General features: G+C 41.6%; 2 protein-coding genes across 7 annotated transcripts in view; both read left to right on the forward strand.

The window, feature by feature from the left end:
- The window catches only part of nlgn2b (neuroligin 2b), a 65,005-nt gene extending 61,664 nt beyond the window's left edge, over positions 1-3,341 (forward strand). Inside the window, exon 10 of the mRNA XM_053645075.1 lies at positions 76-3,341. Within this exon, the coding sequence (XP_053501050.1) occupies positions 76-757 (682 nt within the window). The 3' untranslated portion in view covers positions 758-3,341. The remainder of the gene's footprint in view (positions 1-75) is intronic.
- Positions 3,342-7,073: 3,732 nt separating this feature from the next.
- Positions 7,074-23,711, forward strand: gigyf1b (GRB10 interacting GYF protein 1b). 6 transcript variants are annotated; one of them, XM_053644994.1, is made up of 26 exons: positions 7,076-7,456; positions 8,577-8,679; positions 10,025-10,091; positions 10,608-10,737; positions 10,853-10,948; positions 11,037-11,151; positions 11,260-11,362; positions 11,636-11,835; positions 11,941-12,152; positions 12,442-12,529; positions 12,607-12,789; positions 13,261-13,403; positions 13,636-13,867; positions 14,159-14,325; positions 14,429-14,526; positions 14,676-14,761; positions 15,943-16,016; positions 16,115-16,255; positions 16,347-16,523; positions 17,096-17,265; positions 17,357-17,520; positions 18,659-18,822; positions 19,196-19,240; positions 19,442-19,553; positions 19,917-22,520; positions 22,659-23,711. In XM_053644994.1, exons 2-25 carry the CDS (start codon positions 8,667-8,669, stop codon positions 19,982-19,984), a joined length of 3,048 nt encoding a protein of 1,015 aa, XP_053500969.1. In that variant the 5' UTR covers positions 7,076-7,456; positions 8,577-8,666; the 3' UTR covers positions 19,985-22,520; positions 22,659-23,711. The 6 variants fall into 6 exon arrangements, with proteins under 6 accessions (XP_053500966.1, XP_053500967.1, XP_053500968.1 ...); XM_053644991.1 differs by having other exon boundaries at positions 7,074-7,456; positions 11,636-12,152; positions 12,445-12,529; XM_053644992.1 differs by having other exon boundaries at positions 7,075-7,456; positions 8,577-8,842; positions 11,636-12,152.
- Positions 23,712-24,635: the final 924 nt, after the last annotated feature.

Genomic DNA, 24,635 nt, shown 5'->3' on the forward strand with positions numbered 1-24,635 from the left:
TCATGAAAACTGTGATTAGATTAGAGTGTAAAATAAAACGATGCTATACCAATCTTCTCTTATTTTTATTAACAGCTCTTCCGGTGCAACCCGCTTACCACCACCCGGCGGTGTCCCCCATAGACCTGGATGGAAAAACCCGGCGTTGAATCCAAATCATCCTGGCACACGCCAACCCTCCATTTCCTCCACGTACCCACCAGATACCGATTCGGAGCCGGAAGGTTCGGAGCGCCCGCGCGTGTCTCCATTCCCAGAGGAAGTGCGTGATTACTCGACGGAGCTGAGTGTAACAGTGGCAGTCGGTGCATCCCTGCTCTTCTTGAACGTCCTGGCATTTGCGGCGCTCTACTATAAACGCGACAAGCGGCACGAAATGATGCTGCTGCAACAGAGGCGACGCCATCGGCGTCTCTCACCCCAGCGTGGCACTGCTGGTGCCCCGATTCCTGCGACAGCCATCGCTGTGGGCAATGACCTGGAAGAGGAGCTCATGTCACTGAGGATGAAGCAGCAGAGGGCTGAGTTGGACCTGGAGCCACTTCGATGCCCGCCGGATTACACGCTGGCACTGAGGAGGGCACCCGATGACGTGCCACTCATGATGCCCAGCACCATTAGCGCCATGCATGCCTTTAATACATATCCCCCTGCTCCTGGCCACACCCCAAATCCAGGCCCCGCCCCTGGGTCCAGCTCTAGCTCTGTGCATACCAACAATGCTTTGCCCCATCAGCACTCGACCACTCGCGTATAGTACCTCGCCAAGCTCTTAACACACCTAAAGACTACCTGCACCAAGATTGGTGCTCTGCAGAGGTAACACATTTTGTCCAGTTCGGGAATGTCCGGGTCCAATCCTGGAGTTCTGGAGTCCGGCACAGCTTGGTGGTATCCATGCTCAAAGGTAAACCAAACCATACTGGACTCCAGAACTTCTGGAGGGGAACTGGGAACCTGTAGCCTAGTGGTAGAGAGTCAAAGTCACTGGACTTATGTCCTTCTCAGAGATCTTGACCAGTCCAGATGCCTCGACTTCCTCCTACTAGACGATTTAATGACTGGGAGGACTGAAAAGACATCCACAACCCATTCTTTGTCTCGTTTAACCCCTCCAGTCCACTTCTTCTCTCTCTCTCTCTCTTTTTTTGGAAAACGAAAAGAGTTTTAAAATAAGGAACCGAGGAGGAACCGCTCGGTCGTCCATCTTGCCCTCGACCTCCTCTCTACGAGCTCCTGCTTCGTCTTCTTTTTAACCACTCTTGCTGTGTTGGCGTTTTTCTCTCCATCCCTTCTTTCTTTTTTTTGTCATCTCCTTCACCTACTGCAGAACTCTGCTTTTTTTGCCTAAACCGAACACTTTTATAAATCGAGAGAAGCTCTGTGTAATAGGTACTATCGAGAACCATGTGAGGACATGAATGTGAAAAAGAAAAAAAGATTTGAATATTTAGTTTTTACCAGCATTTCTGTGCCAAGTACTGTGATATCCATCCAATCAGACTCCGAGTCGAGAGGACAGACTCGGATTGGAGGCGCATCCGAGGATCGCATTCGTGGAATTTAGAAGAAGTCACTGAAAAAGTGCCAAAATCTTGTTTGCTTTTATTTTCTTCTCTCTCTCTCTCTCTCTCTCTCTCTGCCTCCCTTTCTTTTGCTTTTGCACTGTCTCTGGTCTGGGATGAGATTTGAAACTATAAGCAGAATATCTATATTAAAGTCTAAATATAGAATTATGAAAACTTATATCTTGTTTGCTCTCGGGGAAAATTTGCATGATTTATTTTTTAAAGAAAACGGACACGCGCACGAGATTCCTCATCTTGTTTTTATTATCGCCGTCCTTTTCTTTCATGTTCTTTTTAACAAAAAATTTATTTTATGTCTCCGCTATCTTTGTGCGCTACATTCAGAGATTATTTTCCTTCTCTAGAGACTTATCAGGAGCATATCAGGAAAATGGAAACTGATTTACGATCATAATAATTTGAAAAAAGGATGTATAGATCCCTTTTTTGTTCGTTTATCAAAAGCCGGAAATCTGGGAACGCTGAGCATCGAGGAAGGACTTATCGACCCTCCAGCATCCATCCATCTCTCTCTCCATCCCTCTCTCTAGCGCTCCATCTTTGTTTATACTGTATATTCCTCGACATTTAGATCGAACTCGCACAATAAGGAATGAGAACCCGTTCTTTCTCTTTTTCTCTCACGTTCCGCGTTTCCCTCTCATCTCTGGTTCTCCTCCGATTTCTACACTCGTGTGCAGTCAGGGTGCTAAAGAGGCCGCACAGAGCGACGAGGAATCCATCGGCAGGGATCCAGAGTGGACGGAGGACTGAATACTCGTTGAATGACTAAAATGCTGACCGTGATTTGATGGTGCGTCCTCGTCCTTCATCGCTCATCGTCTCATCGTCATCTTTCTGTTTCCGGAAAACACTCAGCGGCTGGATGGATATAAAAATTCTTGAGGGAAACAAAAAAACAAACAAACAAACAAACAAAAAAAAAACCCTACAAACTGTACATTTTTTTGAAGTTGTACGAGATGACACGGTCTTTGTAAATATTCTGTTTCGTTGTTTGGTTTTACAGGTGAACGGCCGAGCGACTCTTTTGTGAGAACAGGTGCAAGTTGAGTTTCTTTTTTTTATTTCTTGATTTATTGACTGTTTTTCGTTCGTTCTTTCTTTCTTTAGCACGTAACGTAGCCACGCTTCTCCTGAGCCTCGGAGTTAGACCTTGCTGACGCGACACTCAACCCTTTATCGTGCACGCTTTAACACATCATCAGTACTCAGTAGATCAGTATCCAGGAGCAGGAGGCGTGAGCGTTATAAACTCTCTCATTTAGAAGCCTGAAAAGCACAGCTGTCTTCTAACCGTCATGGCATCGGGTCACATGACCTCAGCAAAGTCATTACACGGGGTCACATGACCTCGACAAAGTCATTACATGGGGTCACATGACCTCAGCAAAGCGCAGCACAGAATTCTCTTCACCGTCTTTCTTTCTCCCATTTTCTTTTTGATCTTTTCTTCATTATGTTTGTTTTCTTTCACTTCCTCTCATTCTCCTTCTCTTTCTTTTTTTCTTTTTCTCTCTTTTTCATTGTATGTTGCTTTCTTTTGCATCCTCTCTCTCCAGTCTTTCTTTAAATTGTTTATTTTTCCTTTTCTCCTCGCATTCATAGTCTCTTTCTTTCTTTCTCCCATTTTCTTTCTCTTCTTCATTCTTTTTATTGCTTTCTTTCACTTCCTCTCACTCTCCTTTTCTTTCTTTCCTTCGTTCTTTCTTTCTTTCTCTCCCACTCTTCTCACTCTTTCTTTCGCTTCCTCTCCATTCTTTCTTTTAATTGTTTATTTTTCCTTTTCTTCTCCCATTCATCGTCTTCTTTCTTTCTTTCATTTTCTTTCTCTTCATTCTTTTTATTGCTTTCTTTCACTTCATCTCACTCTCCTTTTCTTTCTTTCCTTTGCTCTTTCTCTCCCACTCTTCTCTCACTCTTTCTTTCACTTCCTCTCTTTCCCTTTGCTCCTCTTTCCTTTTTCCATCACTTCTCTCCTGAACAACATTAAAACACTTTTTGAAAATAAAACTCTCATCTTTCTTTCTTTCCACTGTTACTTTTTCACTTCTTTGTGTGTGTGTGTGTGTGTGTGTGTGAGAGAGAGAGAGAGAGAGAGAGAGAGAGAGAGAGAGAGAGAGATGTTTATGATGAACGGTGATGTGACTGCGTCTCGTCCTGAACCCCGGCGGTAACGATGATGTGTTGAAGCGTTCACGAGTAAAATGTCGTGTAACTGATTACGTCTCTTGATCGTCATTCGTTGATTTGATCACATGACACTGTGGCTGTGTGATCCTCACTCGAACCCGTTACGGTTTATGGAGACTGAAACCTCTCTGCGTGTTATATTTCAGAAATAGAGAATTTAAACTGTCCATATTTTTGTACAGAGGGACTGAGAGGCAGCGGACAGACTCACTCAGAAGCACACTGTCACCAAATCTCACGGTGATCCTCTCGTCTGCCGTGGCTGTGTGTGTATTACTGTACGACGGGGGGAGGGGGGGTAGAGATATATTACAGATATTTACTAAGTGCACCTGCTCTATTATTAACGCTGGGTCGCCAAATATACACTTGCACCTGTTGCTTTTCATTTTGTTCAGTCGCAGCGTCTCGGGACGAGAGTAACGGGTTTGGGGGGAAACGGCGTTCATATTTCTATTTCATATAAAGGCTATTACACACTGTATGTTGTGTATATGAACTGGAGAACATTAAAAGACGTTATAAAACACACGGGCGTCTCCGAGTCCTTTCATAACGCTTCACGAGACATGACACTGAGGCTATAATGTAGCTAACATGGAAATGGAAGCCACCAGCTGAGCGACACTGACGTGGTGCAGCTTCGGTTTTATCTCTGATGTTTTTATGTTTATGTTTGTAGATAACTGTGTATTACACACAGTCAGAACTGGTTTGAAGAGACGCCACTGCTAATTTAGTGCTAAACCTTCCGTTACTTGTTATCTACATTAGCCTCTTCACTGATGGACTGCATTCAGAGAGAAGTGAAGTTACACGTGAGTGTTTTGGATAAACTACCTTTAACGATGAAAGTTGATTGTAATACAGGCTTCGTCCACTAGAGGGCAGTGTGTGCTCCTCAGTCTCGAACGATTTAACACTATTTTAATATTTCTGAGTTTTCTCTCTCATCACTGTTTTTTCTCCTTTCTTTCTTTCTTTTTTCTTTCGCTCTTTCTTTGTATCTCACTTTCTTTCCAATTTCTCTCTTTGCTGCTCTCTTTTTGTTCTCTAATTCTTCCTTTTACTTTCCTTTTCCCATTCACTCCTCCCGTTCTTTCTTTTTCATCTCCTTTTCTTTCCACTTTGTCTCTTTCTCTCTTTTTCATTCTATTGGGTTTTTTTAAAAAACTTTTTTCATTTCAACCCTCACTCCCTCTTTCTTTCTTTCTTTCTTTCTTTCTCATTTTCTTTTCAGTTTCTCTTTGCTGCTCTCTTCCTTTTACTCTTCTTTTGTTTTACCTCCTCCCTTTACTTTCTTTAATTCTTTATTTCCTTCTTTCTTTCATTCTTTTCCTGAGTTTTATCTGTATCATTTTTGTTTTCCCCCCATGTATCTTCTTTCTTTCTTTCTCTTTCTCATTTTCTTTTCAGTTTCTCTTTGCTGCTCTCTTCCTTTTACTCTTCTTTTGTTTTACCTCCTCCTTTTTACTTTCTTTAATTCTTTCTTTCTTTCTTTTCCTGAGTTTCATCTGTATCATTTTTGTTTTCCCCCATGTATCTTCTTTCTTTCTTTCTTTTAAATCATAGTTCTTTTTTTGTACATTTATTTGCCAATTTACTTTATTTGAAAACTACATATATTTCTGAATGTAGCGTGGTAGTAATGGAGGTGTGTGTGAGCACGGCGCCCTCTCGTGATGAGGCAGAAGTTAGCAGTGTGTGTTCTTCCCCTTAATCTTGAACAGAAAATGGTTAATTTTTTCGCCACACTGTAAATAGCTGAAATATAATTTCAGTAAATTTCCATCCAAGGCAGCTGTCGCATAGGTTTTTTTTTTCCTCCCTGTGATTAAAGGTCTTTTGTTAATGTTTCTTTGTAATTTATAGCTGGCCTGTGATTGAGCAGTTCTGACAAAAATCCATCCATTTTCTGTAGCACTTATCCTACACAGGGTCACAGGGAGCCTGGTCCCTATCCCAGGGAACTTGGGGCACAAGGCGGGGGACAGCCTGGATGGGGTGCCAACAGATTGCAGGGCACAATCACACACACACACACACACACACACACACACACATTACAGACAATTTGGAAATACAGTGCATGCCTTTGGACTGGGGGAAGAAACTGGAGGTGCGAGGCAAATGTGCTAACCACTAAGCCACCATAAATGCACATGATGTTTCCGTTATTCAAGATGTAGTGTGTGATGATTTTCACACACAGGTGCCCATGTACCTCCATTACATGTCTGATTAAATACTTGTGGAGAATTGTGAAAATGTGTGTCCTAATTAGTTTTAACTCCCTAATTTGTCAAAAATGAACACAGTAAGTATACGCTGTACAAAAACAACTGGCATTACCTCATACACTGCTCTAAATGAACACTTTATTCGCTGTCGATTCAACAGGTGTTAATTTAACACATTCAGGGATTCGATTTTATTTTACACTAACAATTCATTTAATTCCTTTAATCTGCCCTTCTCCCTTAGCTTTCATTCAACACTCCATGAGTTAATATGTTGATTTGAACACTGTCATTTTAATTAAACACTTTAAGCCTTAACTGAACGCTTTAGGTGTTTATCAGCAAAGTTAACCTCTTTATTAAAGACTCATCGCTTCACGGTCAATTCAGTAACATGCTGGTAATGTGCTGTTAGCTTCACTTCAACACTGTAATTTGTTTAAACACTTGTCTGGAGAAACCAATACTGAATGTCATTGTGTTGTAAAAGTATTGTATGTGTTAAACACTATCTGAATGAACTGCACTGATATAGGTGTTTATTAACTGTGTTAATGAAGTGGGGCAAGAGATTCAGTTGAATAGTTCGGGTGTTGATTAAACGCTGTAAGGGTTCATTTAACACTGAAAGGAGCTGATTGTAGTAATTATATTCAATACGACATTATAATAGGGTTAATTAATTAATCAGGGGAAGCTGTGATGAGAAACAACACAACTTGACTAGCCATGAGTGTGAAATAAGTGTAGACATTTAGGGAAGAAATAAAGAGATAGGTGAGTGTATATATACACAACGCATTTTAACATTCCCCAAACACAACCGTCCACAACATTGCGGTTTTTCTTTTTTTCTTTTTTTCTTTCCTTTAAACAAACTCAAGCGGTTTGTATTGTCAGGACACCATGCTAACCACTGATGCTAGCGGGTTCTCGCACTACGGAGGGCCGAATCCCGAATAGCGACCCTGAAGTACACTACACGAATAACGACCATGAAGTACACTACACTTAATAGTGGTGGGTTCATTTGTTACACCCTATATAGTGCACTGCTATAGGTAGCGAGCAGCCATTTGTAACTTAACTTAAGCGTTCAGTGAAAGTCTTCGCTGATTGGATAAACCTGCCACGTGATGCGCGACGAACAGCCATTTTTTTTGTAAAACACAAACAAGACGAGACAGAAAAACGGCGAGCGTTGCAAAAACAAGGAAAAGTTTTTTTTAGTTCATTGTCGTGTTTTTAGAAGATAGCTGCAGAAATTATATGTATTTAAGTCGAATTTATCTGTTACTGCGATGCACGCGCGTGCAAACGGAATAAAGTCGTAGATAACTTTACGTGAAGGTATTAGCTGGCTGGCTAGCGTGCTGACGCTTTGCTTTGCTAGCAGGCTCCCATTTTGTTCATCTTCCAGAAGGAAAAAAAAAGGTAAGAAAAGCTCGTTTCTTGTGAGAATGATTCACGCAGAGTTGTTTGACCAAGTCACAGGCTTTCACCAATCCCCTGAATGTTTGTAAAAAGGTGACTGAAAATGTTGACAATAGTGCTAAAGTTGTAAAGGCCTTGAATGGATCCCCGGGGTAAAGTTTTAATAAGCGGCCGGCGCAGGGTGATTCAGCGCGGGGCTTCGGTGGTGTTACATTCCGCTCCTGTGTCCTCATTCACCGTTTCGATATTTATTTGCTCTCAGTGGTGGTTAATAAATAATAAATGCAACTAAATCAATGTTTTTCACAGTTTAGCTGCTTAAAGGTGTCAAATAAAATTAGAAAAAGCTTCATATTTATAAAAAACGCTGCCATTCTTTCAGGCTGAATCCCTAATGGCGCTGTATGTGTCTTGTAGTGCACTAGAGAGGAGGCTAATTTATACACTATGTAGGGCACCTATGTCGGACGTACACAGCGATTTGAGAGAAAGGCCTAGTCAATGGCTGGTTTGTGGAAGGGGGAAAAAGTAGAGAACGTTACTAATTTACAGGAATAACTAACATGTTAATATAATTGAGATATAAGAACTTTAAAAAGCCATGAGGCCATATATGCGTGACTTATATGACGTAATGTGCCAGCAAAGTTTATTAAGTGTTTGGTTTTTTGTTATTCATAGGAATAAACAAATAGTTTTAAAAGGTGGTGTAGGAGTTTGGGATTATTGCACCACTTTATGTGACACACATGTATGGGTGCATCTCAAAAAATTAGAATATCGTGGAAAGGAAAAAAAAATCCTGTAATTTAATGAAAAAAGTGGAGCTTTCGTATATTATAGACTCATTACACATCAAGTGAAATATTTCAAGACAATTTTTTTTGTTTGTTTCAATCTTGATGATTACGGCTTACAGCTCATGGAAATCAAACATCGTAGTGTACATAGACATAACCGTCGCTCAGTGACTACACGGTACGCTTAAAGACGATGCTTCCGAACACCGAACAAGAACAAGAGCTCGAGTGTTGAAGTTATCCAGCTGTAGGTGTTGTCTGGTTTGATATAAACGCTGAAGACCACTTTACACTTCTGTTCCTGTTTTGTTTTCCTGCAGGTCCGACGAGACAGAAAGAGAGAGACGTCCGGCGACGAGAGTGACCATACAAAACACAACTAAACAACCCTGAAACACTCGCTCACATCCATGTTCACTCACAGTGTGTGATTTTTAAAAAATATATTTTTAAAAAAAATTCCACTCGAGTGCTTATATTCAGTGTTTGGCAGCTATCAGTTTACTGATTATAGACCTCAGAGTAGCAACACACACACCGTCTTACAGCAACACTGCTCCTGCCGTCTCGCTCGCCCTGGTAAGAGGTAAGAACTCTACAGACGTAAAATCGCCTTTACGTGACGTGTTTGCCCAGTCAAGTTTAGAAGTGTTGAGCGAAGCAAGCTTCAGAAATCCGAACATGCTGACAGACATGAAAACCTGCACCCACACCGGTTCTTCGCCCCTGTTCTAGATGGTTTTAAAAATAAAAATCCGTTTGAGAGCAGGGCTGGGCAGCTCTAGTGCATATAAAACATTCATTTCTGTTGGTCTACACAGCATTATCACACTGTAGGGAAGCTTTGAGGCTTTCCTCAACAATGGAGGTCTGGGATTGCTTAAGATGTCAGATTTCTGATCAGAAGGTCATGAGTTCAAGTCCCAGTGCTGCCATACTTCTGATGTGGAGCCCTTAACCCATCATTCTGCGTGAGGGTGTCTGCAAAAGTTCCCTAAATGTAAAAAAAAAATAATAATAATAATAAAAAAGTTAATTAGCAGGAAATATTCTGAAGCTGTAAAGTATAAAAACAAGTGACATCTTGTGGTTTATGAAAATTATAGCAACAATAAATTCAAGCTTTCGGTTAAACCCGATGTAGGGTTTCAGCCCGGTTTTCACAGATAGAAGCCCAACGTCGCTACTAGTTAATTTCCATTGGATAATCTCGTTGACGTATCGAGGTGGACATCAAATTCAAAATAGGTGTGAATATCTAATATATCACGAGCACATGGTGGTGTGCATGGTTAGATGTTGCTAAATACATCCGCGGTCCAGTGAGCTGCTTTATGGTAAAAGGAAGCGGTTAATCTCGATCTCGTTTGCGTTGTTTTGATTTACAGCTGCGTCTGTGTGAGAATGCGCTTAGGTTCTTTTACTCGTTACTGAAAAACAAACTGATCCCATCCGAATAGGGCCGTACACGCGCTGAGCGTTTGTGCATCAGTGTGTTTATTTGAAATCGTTTTTCCTAAAGTGGGAAGTTGAGCTGTGAGTAATACTAATGAAGTCGCTTCTGCTTTCGCACGACGCTCTCAGACGCTGATCTGTTTCTAAGGCTTTTGTGTGTAAATAATGCTTTAATCCTCATATTAATTCTTTTTATATATATATATATATATATATATATATATATATATATATATATATATATATATAATTTATTTATTTATTTAATATATATATAATTTATTCATTCTTTTATTTCTTTTTATTATGTCAGCAGAACCTTTGAGCCTTGAGGACGAGGAGAACATGACTGCTGAGACACTTAACTTCGGTCCAGAATGGTAACCCATCTCTCTCTCTCTCTCTCTCTCTCTCTCTCTCTCTCTCTCTCTCTCTCTCACTCTTTTCCCCCACATTGTGTTTCACTTCCCCATCACACGAGGAAGCAGATGTTTCCTGAAGGTCAGCGCTTTGTTTTGAATTAGTTTAGAGAAGTGATTTACTAAAGGCTGACCGACACACACACACATAAATTACTGTAAATTAACATAAACCTCTTGCTTTCTAGACTTTCTCATTCTCAATCTTTACTAACTTTCTACATAAAAAACATTAAAGTAAATCTGTTTTTAGCCGAAAGAAAGAAAGAAAAGACCTGGGAAAGAAAAAGCCATATTTTATATTAATTGTCCTTTTTTTTCTTAATTTCTTTCTTTTTTGAAGAAGTGTTTAAAAACAGTTTGTGTCTTTGCTCAGATTAAACAACAGTAAAAATGTCGTGTGTGTGGAAACATTTCTCAGATAAGTGATTTGTTAAAGGACTTCATGATGATGAGGAGTGTGTATCTTCTCCTCAGGCTCCGTGCACTATCCAGAGGAGGGAGCATCACGTCCCCTCCTCCTTCCCCAGCAATGCCAAAGTCCAAGCTGGCCGAGTACCGCTACGGCCGCGAGGAGATGTTAGCACTTTACGTCAAAGATAACAAGGTGAATGAGAGCGCGAGAGGCAGACACACACACACTCCGGGCTACATGCACTGTCGACTCACTGTGTGTGTGTGTGTGTGTGTGTGTGTGTGTGTGTGTGTGTGTGTGTGTGTAGGTGCCCGAGGACATGCAGGATAAGGAGTTTGCTGCCATCCTGCAGGACGAGCCGCAGCAGCCTCTGGCTCTGGTGCCTCTGACCGAGGAGGAGCAGGTCACTGCACAAACCTCAAGACGTTTCATCCCGAACACACACACACGCTTGCCTTTTTTAATATTTATATTTATTTATTTATCCACAGAGGAACTTCTCCATGTCGGTGAACAGCGTGGCCGTGCTGAGGCTCATGGGTAAAGGGGGCGTGGCTGCCCCAGCGGGCGTGACCCGAAGCCGAGGGAGCGCTAGAGGAGGACGAGGTGCGTCTCTTGGTCTCTCTCTCTCACACACGTTTTTTCATGCCTACTTGTATGTGTGTATATATAAATGAAGAATGTGTGATGTAAGGTGTGTTTCATATTTTTTAGGGAGAGGAAGAGGAGAAGGAGGGTTCTACCAAAGAGGAGTGGACGAGGAGGTGGGATTCAGCCGCGGCCGAGAGGTGCACCGCAGCCAAAGCTGGGACGACAGGTGTGTTCTCGGATGATGTGTCACTTCCTGTTCATGAACAAGTGCTTTTAGGGGGGGGAACGCAAGCAAGAAAAACCAACACGGAGGACAAAATGGCAGTGAAATGTTGAGTGGAAAATAGCTAGGACAGGTAGGAGTGTTGTCATGGTTACAGTGAGAGTAACGAACACTACAGAAGGATTAAGGATTCTAAACATAGGGCTTTTCCTCCTAGAATAAAACCTTCTCAGCCTGTTACTGTTTTCGGTTCATTCCTCCCTGCTCCTGTTTCAGAGCCGAGCGCCGTTTTGAGAAGCCGCTGAGGAGAGAGGGAGGACGTGGGGGGTTTGAGGACGGAGGGGCGGGGCGGAAGGATTTCAATCGCTCCGACAGTGAAAACTGGCGCACACTCCGTGAGGAGCAGGACGAGGAGGAAGGAGGAGGTGGAGGAGACGCAGGCGTGAGCTGGAGGGTGGCCGGGACACGCCGTGATGGTACACACGTGGACTCACCCACACACTTTACAATGAGTATGTATGTGTTTCGTCACGGACCTGCTCTGGACTGTTTCTGTGTTTTTTGTTGTTTTTTTTTCTCAGACGGAGGCCCACGCTCGGCCGGATGGAGGGACCACGGAGACGTGCGACGCAGGAAGTGCGAGTTTGATTTCCGTGAAGGTGACGTGGGCCGGCGAAGGGCAGGGAGCGAGGGAGGAGAGGAGGAGAGAGACGGGCTGCCGGAGTGGTGCACTGACGAAGAGGAGGGAGAGATGGGCACCTTCGATTCGTCCGGAGCGTTCATGTGTGTCAAGGTGAGGCCGAGATTTCAACATGCAGATCTGTGAATTGTGGGTGTGGCCTATTGATTGGCACGAGTGCACAATCTTTACTGGCATTCTTAAGTAAATATTCTCATGTCTGCAAAAAAAACAACAACTAATAATTAACTATACGGTTACCATTCAGGTGTGTTTCCATGGTTACAGTGATGTCTGATTGACTTCCTGTAGGAACTGGTTGACTTTTTAAAAAAAAAAAAAAAACACACACACGGAGGTTGTGAATGCGTCAAGTTCACGAATGATTTGCTTTTATCTTTAGAAGACGTCGAGAGACGCGATCCCCGAGGACCAGGAGCTGGAGTTCGAGGCTCTGGAGGAGGAATACGAGGACTGCTCTGAAGAGAAAGGTGATTATAAACGTGTAGCAGTAAACGTGTGCGAGGTTAAAGTGGAACGTTCACTCACTCGTTCCTCTTTTTTCCAGTGGAGGACAATGAAGCATCCGATGGTGGAGAGATAAAAACTACTACTACTTCTACTACTTCCTCTTCTTCTTCTCCTTCTCCTCCTCCTGCCACAGTTTCTGTCTCTGCTCTCAGCTTTGAACAGGACACACACTCACCTTCTTTTGCTCCACCCACAAAGTTCAGCCTCCAGATTAATCAAGGTATATAATTTAAAAAATAAATATCACATTTCAAAGTGTGCTGACAATATCTATTTATTACATTATACCTATATAATGTATTTATACAGGTATATGCTATACAACGTTACTACTTATTGCTGAATTTCATTATACTCATTATACAGTGATTAAGTTTATTCTTTTTTTCTATTTAAAATTTCCAAATAATTATTTGATATTAGAGCACCTGCATGTTTAAATTTTTCATTGCATCCTTGTATTGTAAATATCATCTCCCAAAACACCAAGTTGAATTGTCAGAAGACTGAAAAGTAGATAATGTTATTCATAATTAAATTTGAAACCCAAATGAATTACTGTGCTTCACCTCCATGCAGCAAAAAAGTGTGAAATTATGTGTAGATATATGGACGTTTTTAGTTTTAGAAACTTCTTATTAAATAGTTAAGATAGTGATTAAGACCATGAAACATGAGATGTGTGTTTCAGACGCAGCTCCAGTAGGGGGCAGCACTCAGCTGCCTCAGAGCTCTCCTCCTGCTGGGAGTTCCTCTCCTCCCGTCATCGCCGCTGATACCCTACCTCCAGTAGGCGACACCGAGGAGGAGGATGGCATGACGCACATGCAGCAGGTCAGTGCTGGGCCTGTGGAAAAGTATTTACACCCCTGTTAAGACTACGAGCTTATAATAATTAAAATTGTTTCTACAATACTTGTCTTTTTTTCTTCTTCTTTAAAGATGAATATTCCGATACCGGTTAGAGTTGGGGTTTGTGTCTTGTAGTATTGCTTTTCTTTTATTAAAACCTCAGAATGGTTTATAAGGGGTCAAATGGGGTCGTTGGTTGTGATGTCATGTGCAGGAGGCGGAGAAGATGGTGGCGTCTCTTCAGGACACGTCTCTGGAGGAGGAACGTTTCACGCAGGCGCTGCAGGAGAGCCACCACGGAGCCGCCGTCACTCGCCCTCATCCCGGCGCACGCACACACTCCCACCCCAACACACACACCCTGCCTCACTCCGCCGGCGCCCTGCCACTCGCTCACGAGTCAGCTATGAAGTGGTTCTACAAAGACCCTCAAGGAGAGATCCAAGGTACGGAGCTTTCATTTCATGGTTTATTTTGAATGTGTCTTCGTTTTTATTTCTGTGTCTTATTTCTATATTTTTCTTTTATTTATCTTAAATCCTTTTGCAGGATGAGTTTAGTGACCCGGTGTTTGTGTTTAATACAGATGTGATCAGCAGGCAAAACAGTTTAAAAAATTTTTTTATAAATATTATGGCAAAAAAAAAAAACAGTTCAGTAACTCATTGCTTGTGTAATAAAGATTGTTTTATTGAGGGGTATTTTTTTGTGTGTGTGTGTATTCTCCCCGCACTCAGGCCCGTTCAGTCCAGTGGAGATGTGTGAGTGGTTCCAGGCCGGTTATTTCACCATGACCCTGCTGGTGAAGAGAGGCTGTGACGAGGGCTTCCAGCCGCTGGGGGACGTGATAAAAATGTGGGGACGTGTGCCTTTCTCTCCGGGACCCTCACCTCCTCCCCTACTGGTGAGAGACACACACACACACACACACACACACAAAAGGATACACACATTAATGTGTGGAATGTTTTGTTAATTATTAATTGTGTGTGTGTGTGTGTGTGTAGGGTAACCTAGACCAGGAGATGTTGAAGAAGCAGTTGGAGCAGGCCGCTACTGCAGCTCTCTACCAGCAGCTCCAAATGAGGTTCCAACACATAAACAGGTACCTGGTCGGTCGGTCGGTGTCTCTCTCTCTCTCACACACACACACACACACACACACACACACACACACACACACACACACACACACACAGACAGAGTAAAGCAGCTGGTCTGGAGTGTTTAACATGGTGTGTGTGTGTGTTTCAGGTGTGGTGAAGCAGGAATGATGCCTGCTATGAACCGGTCAGTGCCAGAAACCTGGGACATTCATACCTCATCCTCACAGACACCAGGTAGTGTTAACTACTGCTTTATTCTACACACACACTCACTCTACTCTACACCACTCGCTCCACTACACGCACCCCACTCCACTCCACACCACTCACTCACTCACTCTAGTCCACACCACACACTCCACTACACAGCACACACTCCACAACACACACTCAACTCCACTGCACACACCAACTCTACTCCACACTCACACAGTTAACGACACCATTTTAAAGACATTCTGTTTAGGAACACAGCATTTAATTGGAGTGTTGTAAACTTAGTATTTCTATTGGAGTGTTCTAAAACTGTACATTTCCATTTAGAACGCTCCTTTAAAAACACTTTATTTAGAATATGGTTAAGAAATCCTTTTAGAACACTCCTATAGAAATACTCACTTTAGCACACTGCTTTAGGAACACCATTTAGAACCCGTTGTTTAGAACACATACAGCCAGACCATCTGAAACTGCTGTAGACCGTTTGAGGACCAAAAGATGAATGAGTAGAGTGTTTAGAATTTCAGCTTTTATTTCCTGTTATTTATATGAAGATGTGATAATGTGCCATGTTCTATATTTTTCATCAGACCACCCAATTTATAGATGATTATTGTAGCATGACTGATGGGTGTTTCTCGTTACCCAGGTGTGTTCTGTTAGGTTGATTTGTTTAAACAATAAATCTATATTAAATAGCACAAAAGAAGAAACCAACACTTTGGTGTCAGTGAGTCTCAGGCTTGATGCAGTTATCGCATGCACGGGATATGCAACCAAATATTAAGTGTTTATTTACTTTCATTTACTTCAAGACTTATCTGTTCCTATACTTTTGCCCACCTAAAATTGGGTGGTCAAATACAACAGGTTCTATTTTTTTGTTGTTTAACACATCGAGATGTACACACCAAGACTAAACTCTCGTCTCCAGCTTTTGATCTCAAACACGAACGTCTTTGGTGTAGAGCACAAATAAACGAATTGTCATTTCTGTTCCAATAGTTTCACTTAATTTAAAATGCTCAGTGTAGAAGTCTTTTATGAACACTTCTTACTTAGAAAAGTTTCAAACTTATTGCACTACGTTATATTGATGTCCCCATTTGAGTTCTGCTGTTCTATGTTGTATTAAAGACTATTATTAACATGTTATTAGGACACACTCCTTACTGTCCTCTCTGTGGGTCCTGCAGGTGCTGAGGTCAGTCTGTGGGATTTGACCATGAATAATTCACCTCAGGGTCCAACTCTGGAGCAACTGCAGAAAGTAAGACTGGGTTCATTGTATACCCATGCATGTGTGTCTTTTGTATGGATTCATGTCATAGTTTAATTTGAAAATGTGTGTGTGTGTGTGTGTGTTAGCTCCAGCAGGAGAGGCGTGAAGCTGAACTCAGGGTGAAGAGGGAGGATGAGGAGCGAAAGCGTCGGGAGGAGAAGAGGAGGCAGCAGGAGGAGCAGAACAGGAGAGAGGAGGAGGAGTTGTACAGGCGTAAACGTGAGAAGGTACACTGAGTCTTACCTTAGTTATCAAAACTCTCGCTGCTTACAAAACTGCACGCATGGATACTGAAATTCGTTTGTGTGCGTGCATCAGTGTCGTCAGCAGGAGCTCCTCATGAAGCTGCTCCAGCAGAGTCAGCAGCAGCAGCGGGAGGTTCAGGGAGGTGCAGGTTGGAGCTCGGTTCAGGCAGGGACTCTCTCTCTGGGTAAAGCTCAGGGAAAGAACCTCAGTCTGCTGGAGCAGCAACAGCAGCGAGCTCAGCAGCAGAGGGTGAGACACTCATCACACTCCGATTTCGGGTCATTCCTGTCCTGATTTCTGTAATTCACACTCGTTACCTGAGCTCCTCAGGTGTGATGTCTAGTCCATAAAATACAGAAAATCTTTTTAGCCGTTTGTGGGGGGGGTGACGGGAGAACCAGAACATTATCCATTCAGGTCATCTGATGAAGGTTGTTTAGGAAATACAATCTGGAAAAAAAATATTTGTTTATTACTGATGCATGGCAAAGCTATAAAATTTGCGGGATACCATATTCACTGCCTGGCGATAGCCTAGCAACTATCTGGGATACACCATATCCACAGCATAGCAACACCCTAGCAAACCATTAGCAAGACCAGGAACTTGTTTTATTGTGCAATTCCTATGCATTTTCTTTAGGAACTACACTTTTTTCTCACTACAGCTCAAGATTAAAATGTCTCTTAGTACCAGATTTGGGGGTGTGTGTATGTGTGGGAGGATGGGGAGTTTGTGCATGTTGATTTTAACCTGTGTGTCAGACTTAATTTTTATTATGTTTTCTAATCATGATGATAAAGTGTTTGCGTGTGTGTAGCTGGCGATGGGGCAGTGGAGTGACGGCTCAGTGGGAATGTGGACAGGAATGGAGGGGAAGAGCAGCAGCAGCAGCGGGAGCAGTATGGGCATCTGGGAGGAGGCAGTTAAAAACCAGGCCAACCATCGTAACATGGGCATGAAGAACAGCATGAGTTGCCCGTCATTCAGGTACACACTCACAGAGCTTAAAGGGTAATATTTATATTATGGAGTACTAGCTAACTTGCCTATATTAAAGACCACCGGTGTGTGTGTATAGTGAGCAGTACATGATGAATCGTCGGAAGCGGACAGAAGAAGAGGAGCGGCTGCTGAAGCTGTTACAGGGCATGAAGCCTCAGCAGGATGGATTCACCACGTGGTGTGAACAAATGCTGCACGCTCTCAACACCTCGGCCAACAGCTCGTCCTCGTCTGTGGATGGTAACTCGCCTCAACACACACCCCCTTACCTCTCTCTCTCTAATTAATATATTATATATATATATATATATATATATATATATATATATATATATATATATATATATATATATATATAATCATGAATAATCACAACCCATGACTGTGATTAACTCGATAAAAAATTAAAATTGATTGACAGCACATTATATATATAATGTGCTGTCAATCAATTTTAATTTTTAATCGAGTTAATCACAGTCATGGGTTGTGATTAATCACGATTTGTCGCAAATTTGAAATACTAGGATTTACTTGTAAACGTGCAGTGTTGAAATAATTAAATGCATGAGCAACTGGTTTAAGGAAACAGATTCTTCAGTTTTATTATTGCAACCATTAACATATTTAACAAGTGTTCAATAACAATCTCTTAAATTGTTGAGGCATCCATTTGAACTGCAGACATATTTAGCAGAAACCAACAACTGTTACAAAAGAATGTCTGCTACAAAGTCACAAATAGCTTACCTGTAATTTTTTTGCATAGTAACATAAACTCAAACGAACGCAACAATAAGTAGGCCTATTTTAGAAATGGAATGCCATAATGTCTGTGAAGAGACAGAGTGAACATTCTCTACATTCTTGGTTAAAGATAATTACTTCAGTCAGTGTGCATCTGCGCAACATGCCTCCTGTCAACCAATAATACAGTCTACTCTTATTTCAACCAGTTGCTCAGGCAGACTAGATTGTTCACATTTTCAGATGATAGAGCTGAGCTTTTTGGCTAATTGAGCCCAATTTGGACATTTTCACTTAGGGGTGTACTCACTTTTGTTTCGAGATTAATGGCTGTGCGAGTTATTTTTGAGGGGACAGCAAATTTACACTGTTACACAAGCTGTACACTCACTACTTTACATTGTAGCAAAGTGTCATTTCTTCAGTGTTGTCACATGAAAAGATATAATCAAATATTTACAAAAATGTGAGGTACTTGGTGTATGTGTGTATAAAAAATATATACACACACACACACACACACACACACACACACACAGGCATGTGATGAGATATTTACTGTTGTTGAAAAGAATCTGCCTTCCTTGTGTGTATGTAAAATCTCGTCCTGCTTTTTGCGTGTGTATTTTAGTGGCCACCATCGTGGCGTATCTAAAGGAAGTGGAGTCGCCGTACGAGGTTCACGACTTCATCCGCTCGTATCTGGGCGACACGGTCGAAGCCAAAGAGTTCGCCAAACAGTTCCTGGAGCGCCGGGCCAAGCAGAAAGCCAACCAGCAGAGACAGCAGCAGCAGGTCACTAGTCACCCACGACTGCACTTTTATTACAGTTTTCTCTGTGTGTGTGAGAATTAGGCAATTATAGTTGTTGGTTCTGCTTTCACATGATTTGAGGCTTTGTTAATTCAGACATACTAAAGACAATTAAAATGCATGACTCCACCTCCTAAAACCATAGCAACCATTTAACACCACCCTGGGAACCAGCTAGATTATCATAACCACCTTTTGATGTATTTTACTTTTTAACATTTTAAAGTCAGTGATAAACACTGTAGTATATTTTAACTTTTTTAGCGTGACTAGCTGCCTTCATTGAGCAAACATCAAAGTTCATCCATGAACTTTAACCTTGTAGTTAATGCCTGCTCTTTGTGTGTGTCTATAGCTGTGTAAGGAGATTGCAGGACTGAACATGAACTTCCCCTTACAGGTGAGAGGGGGGGATAATCTTTAAAGAAACTTCTAAGATGTCAACAAGCAGTGCTTCTGTTTCATCATTATAGATATTTAATTAACAGACCAAGCACCAACGCCAAAAAAAGTGTTTGGTGCCTAAATTGGTAGCTGTTTTCATTTATTTATTTTTAGGATTTCACTTTCCTGTTTTAATAACACTGGTGTTTATGTGCAGTCTGTGTTCCAGCCGAGTCACATGAGTAAAAGTGGCAATATGTATGACGGCCAGGTCGGGAAAATGAAGAAGAAACCCAGCGTGATGCTGCACTCTGATCCCAGCATCCTCGGTTAGCCTCGCAACACACACACACACCACGAAAGTCGCCCCATCCTCCTGTATTTAACTCTGGTCTAGCGTTTCAACAGGAAACCTGCTGGCTGGATGGCGTTATGTCCTGGTGTTGGGAAGGCATGGCTCACCCAGTGTGCACATTGTAACCATAACAACGGCACTATCAAATTATTTATTTTTTTATTTCCATATACTTAGTTAGCTGAACTGTCTTACTCTAGATTCATCAACAACAATAATGACGTGTAAATCTTCTATTAAACCATTAAGAATTAAATTTGCACCAGCGCGTTTGCTTCAATTCAGAGATGTTTTGTAAATTACAGTTAAATCTGGAGGTGTGTGTGTCTTCCTGCAGGTTACTCGTTTTTGGGCTCGAGCGAACGGATGATGCTGGGAGAGTTGGAGGCGGTGGAGGATTACTGATCCAGCAGAACCTTACTTGAGTCTACCTGAGGCCTTAACCTGGAGCAGACGAATGTGCACTGCTCTCTCGCTCACCCCCTCTCTCACCCACTCTCTCGCTATGTCTCTCGTCCAGACGAGGACAGAGAGTGGATCAGAGGGACGGTGTGTGGAGGGAGCTCTTACACCTCTTTGTCTAAGCACCTTAACTAAGCTATTGCACTTTATTACCAGAGTTTCAATATTTGAAATTGAGTTTTTGTCTCTCTTTTTTTTTTTTTTTTTTTTACAATGCGGAAATGTTTGAATATATCGTTACGTATATTATGTGTAGAACCGTTTGTATGAGTGTGCGTGTGTGTTCCTAAAAGACAAACACTGTTGTATTATTTTTGTTTGTTTTCATATGAAAGCTATAAAATTGAAAAACTTGAACGTTTGCACTTGTTTAAGAAAAATGGAGAAAAAAAAAAGTTTAAAAAAAAGTTTAGATTAGGTTAACGTTTTTCAGATTGCGTGTGAGTGATTTGAAGAAAAGTCTGCACAAAGAACTTTATTACCGAGATGTATAACGGAGATGCCATGTTTTTATTTTGTTCAAGAGAAATTTTTGTATTTTGGACGAAGTGTGCGTGTGAAAGAAAGAGTGAGGAACGCGAGTGTGTGTTAACCTGCTTTTCACTTGTACATAGGTTCTTAAAGAGACAGATGGGACTGGGTGAAGTGTGTGTGTGTGTGTATGCGTGCCTCCCGTCTGTGGTGCTGTATTGACTTTGTTTTTTTTTTTTGAGGAAGTTCGAGAGTGTTTGGTTCCAATCCCGTTTTCAACCCAACATTCTCGACTTCCCCGCTGGTCAGCGTCGTGAGTGCCGCGTCAGCTCGAGTGAGGGATCGGCGTACACTTTGTAGGGGGAAAAAAAAGACGCATATACGTATGACCGCTAGCCAATTTTATTCTGTTAGCTAACGGCCAGCGTTCTCCATGGTGTAATTCTGTTTCGTAACAAAGAACCCGCAGACAAAGGGGCGAATACTTAACTTTTCAAAACTCTAAACACGTTGATAGTCATGTTCGGGTTTCTCTGTTAACTGGCAAATTATCACGCTAGGTCTTTAGCAAGCCGTTATCGCCCTGTCGAACGCGCACTTTGAGCGAGTGAATGAGTGAGCGAGTCGATGAACAGTGTTGAAGCGTTAATAGTGTAGCTCTTCTGTTCTCTTTAAAACACCACAAAACTGTGTATTATTTCTCCCTATTTTGGAGGACCACATGTGAACTAATTGCCTTTTGTGTGTGTGTGAGAGTGTGAGACAACCTTACTTTTCATTGCTGTTTAAGGAAAAAAAAAAAAAGAATGATTGATTTATTTTTTTATCGTTGCATACAAAGTATTTGAAACTTGTGATCTGATTTGGAGCACTTTCAAGGCTGCTACCTTATTGTCATATATAGATTATTATTTTTTTTAATTATTCTTTTGATTTGTGTTTGGTTTTTTTGCAACCTTGGGAAGATTATTACAAATGAATGTATTCCTAAAATGTGCAACGGAGCGTCACAACAAGCCCGGCGTCTTCGCTTGCGTCGAGGTCTGATGGGCTTTCGACAAGAAAAACGGACATTTTCAGAAGGAAATGTCCTGCTGTTCTTCCAGAACTTTCTCCAGCAGTGAACCTCGGGCCAATCAGAGCCAAGGACGTGCACCGTGTAGCAGTAGAAGTCTTTTTATTATTATTTTGTTGTTGCAAGAATTCAGAGGTGCGGGTTTTTCCCCTGCTCTAATCTTCAGTAAAGACAGAGACTTTTGAAGCCTGGGGCTGAAGATTATTATTATCGGTACTTGATCTAGAAAAAAAGGAACCGTATTTAACTTTTTTGTTTTGTTTTCTCTTGTTCTGGAGTATATTTTTGCAAAAGAAGAAGAAAAATAAGATAAGATATGTAAGAAGCAGCAATAAGGACAAGAACATGTGTGAGGACATGCAAGTGGACTCGTGCCTCATACTGCATCCTGGATGGGGGGGGGGGAATGGACTCAAGTCTCTTACATCTTCCCAGACAAGTGGATTTGTGAGGTGGACTTGGGTCTTATACAGTTTTCAGCATGCTGGTGGACTTGAGAAATGGACTCTTGGAGCGTCCGCCCTCTTGGAGACGTAAACTCGAGCCACATACGAAGACTGAGAGGCGGACTTGCATGTCCTACAGCGTCCACCATCTTGTAAAAGCGGATTCGAAACTCCTGTAGTGTTTTTGGGGGAAGGGTGGTCTTGAGAAGCGGACTAGAGTGGTCTTTGGCATATGAAGGAAAATCCAGCACTGTTGCTGAAACAGTGGATTTTAACTGAATGTTTCATAGAAAACTCCACAGCAGATGAGCTTCTGGAGAACATTAGGGTGTGTTAAACCCCTGGATATGGATGGAGAACTTGTAAAGAACAACACAGTGGAAGTTCCTTTTCTTAGAGGATTAGAACTGCAGGAAGAGACAGAGACTGCTGCAGGTCCTCGAGGAAGAGGAACGAGTGAAACCACCAGGTTTCAGTGTGAGGACGGGTAAAACACCAGCTTCTTCTCACAGATCACCAGTTCAGCTACCATGCATTTCACAAAGTAGTTTTATTTATTTATTTATTTTTAAAAAGAGCGTGAACCTTGACTGCGTCCTGATCTGACTTCTCTTTGTTTCGACAGCATCCGTGTGATCGGAGCCTGGGTTGTACTGGAAGGAAGACGACGTCATGGTCCGTCTGAGGCTTCCGACACACAGACCTGGCTCCTCTCGCCTTCTCACACACTTACTTCCTCAGTTTTCAAGGCGTGTGCCGATAATCGGTTAGTCAGATATCACGGTATACAGCATACACAAGACGGACGACCACTGTTCTGATTAGCAAAGCAGAGACGCTAGCAGCGTTGCTGTACGAACAGGAAGCCGGTTTGTGGTGACCTAGCGGAACAGATTATCATTTTTGGCTAAATTTGAAATAATATCGTAAATCACAGACAGAAAAATGATTTATCGGCACATGCCAACTATTTTCCTCCTTCCTCTTCAAGTATACATTTTCTTTTTACTTTAAATTTCCTCCTCTTGGTCATGTGCTTGCTAAGGGCGGAGCTTAAGTTAAACTATCATGACAAGGTCACAATATTTCTTGGTGCTTGTTAACTAGCTTGCTTGAGAAACACCGTGATTTTTTTAATGTCACGCCATATTAACGCTAGCAAATATTGTTATTATAGCTACGTTCATGTAGTTAGCTAGTCAAGGTGACAAATTACGTTAAGACATGATATCTTACGGATTTTGCCTTAAGCTCCGCCCTTTTGGGTGTGTATATAATGTAAATTTTCTTTATTTTTCTGAAACAATCCCCCCATTTTTGTTGCAATGCCTTAAACTGTACAGTGAACAATTTTATCTCGACTTGCTAGCTCACATGAGTGTGTATCAACAATCTGGGCGCAGACCCGCCCTCAGCTGTGGGACATTTCCACTTGGGTCTGTATATACCATTTCCATGCTAGGACAGTTTTAAGGTATTATCAAAGTTTGAGAGTCGTTTTCACAGAAAAGGACGTTAGCCCCGCCCATGCTCCATCCTTCTCTCCACCAGCTACGGCAGACAAGTGGGCACAAAGACCCTGCAGACACAGAGGGCGGGGCTAGTGGAAGTATTTTTTTTGTTTGTTTTGAGAACAACAAACTACGTTAAACAGAAAATAAAAATTTTAAAGGTTGAAGCCGTTTCCTGTTTGGGATATTTTGGTTGCTTGTTCACTATTTACAAACATCAAAGAGGGACATTTGTGTACATTGGGTTTTAATGTAACATTTTAGGAATATCTTCACTTTCTAAAAGACAGCTAGTTTAGCAGATTTTTCCACAGACTAATATTTGAAAGGAAGCTTAGAACCATCACTCAAGTTTTAAGAATGTTACTCTAAGGCATAACACTTGTATACGTGTATGTAAATATATATAGCTTGAAGTGGGTGTCATTTTACTGATCGTCCACAAGAGGGTGACAGACATTTTCGACACATTCCTTAAAACTTGGCGAATCTAGAGTTTACATTTATTGAAAAACAATTAAACAAACTCAGCTTAATATAAAGAAAAATCCGCAAATAACATAAGCCAATAGTCACCAGTGCGCATATAAGAGAGAGAGGTGATTCAGCTCAGTTAAAGTTCATGAACGTTATGACAAACTGATTCGATTCTTTTGAACGAATCCTGCAATTGAATCAATTGATTTGATTCATGTGTTCATTAATCCAGAAATGTGAAGACTCGGTTCAAAGCCATGCAAAAGAGCATACTGAATAATAATTTATTACTACTACTACTACTACAACATTTCATGGCTATGAAAAAAAACCTTTGTCTTAAAAGCTAGCCTTAGTATTCGATTACCTCACAAACACTGAGCTAGTTGCTTATTAGGCTAGCAGCAAAGATGACCAAGATTTGAAATGTACATTTTAATTATCACTCAAATATAGCGCATATTCTACAATATTCTGCGAAATTAGAGGAATTTTCGACTGTAGTCAGCAAGAAAACGCTATTATGCTAAATCACCACAAGATGGCGCGATATAAGCAGGTCAACGGTCGGTATCCTAGCAACGATGTAACGGTACCGATAGTACCCTTAATTT

Source organism: Ictalurus furcatus, chromosome 16 (genome assembly GCF_023375685.1).
Source record: "Ictalurus furcatus strain D&B chromosome 16, Billie_1.0, whole genome shotgun sequence".
NCBI classification, from domain to species: domain Eukaryota; kingdom Metazoa; phylum Chordata; class Actinopteri; order Siluriformes; family Ictaluridae; genus Ictalurus; species Ictalurus furcatus.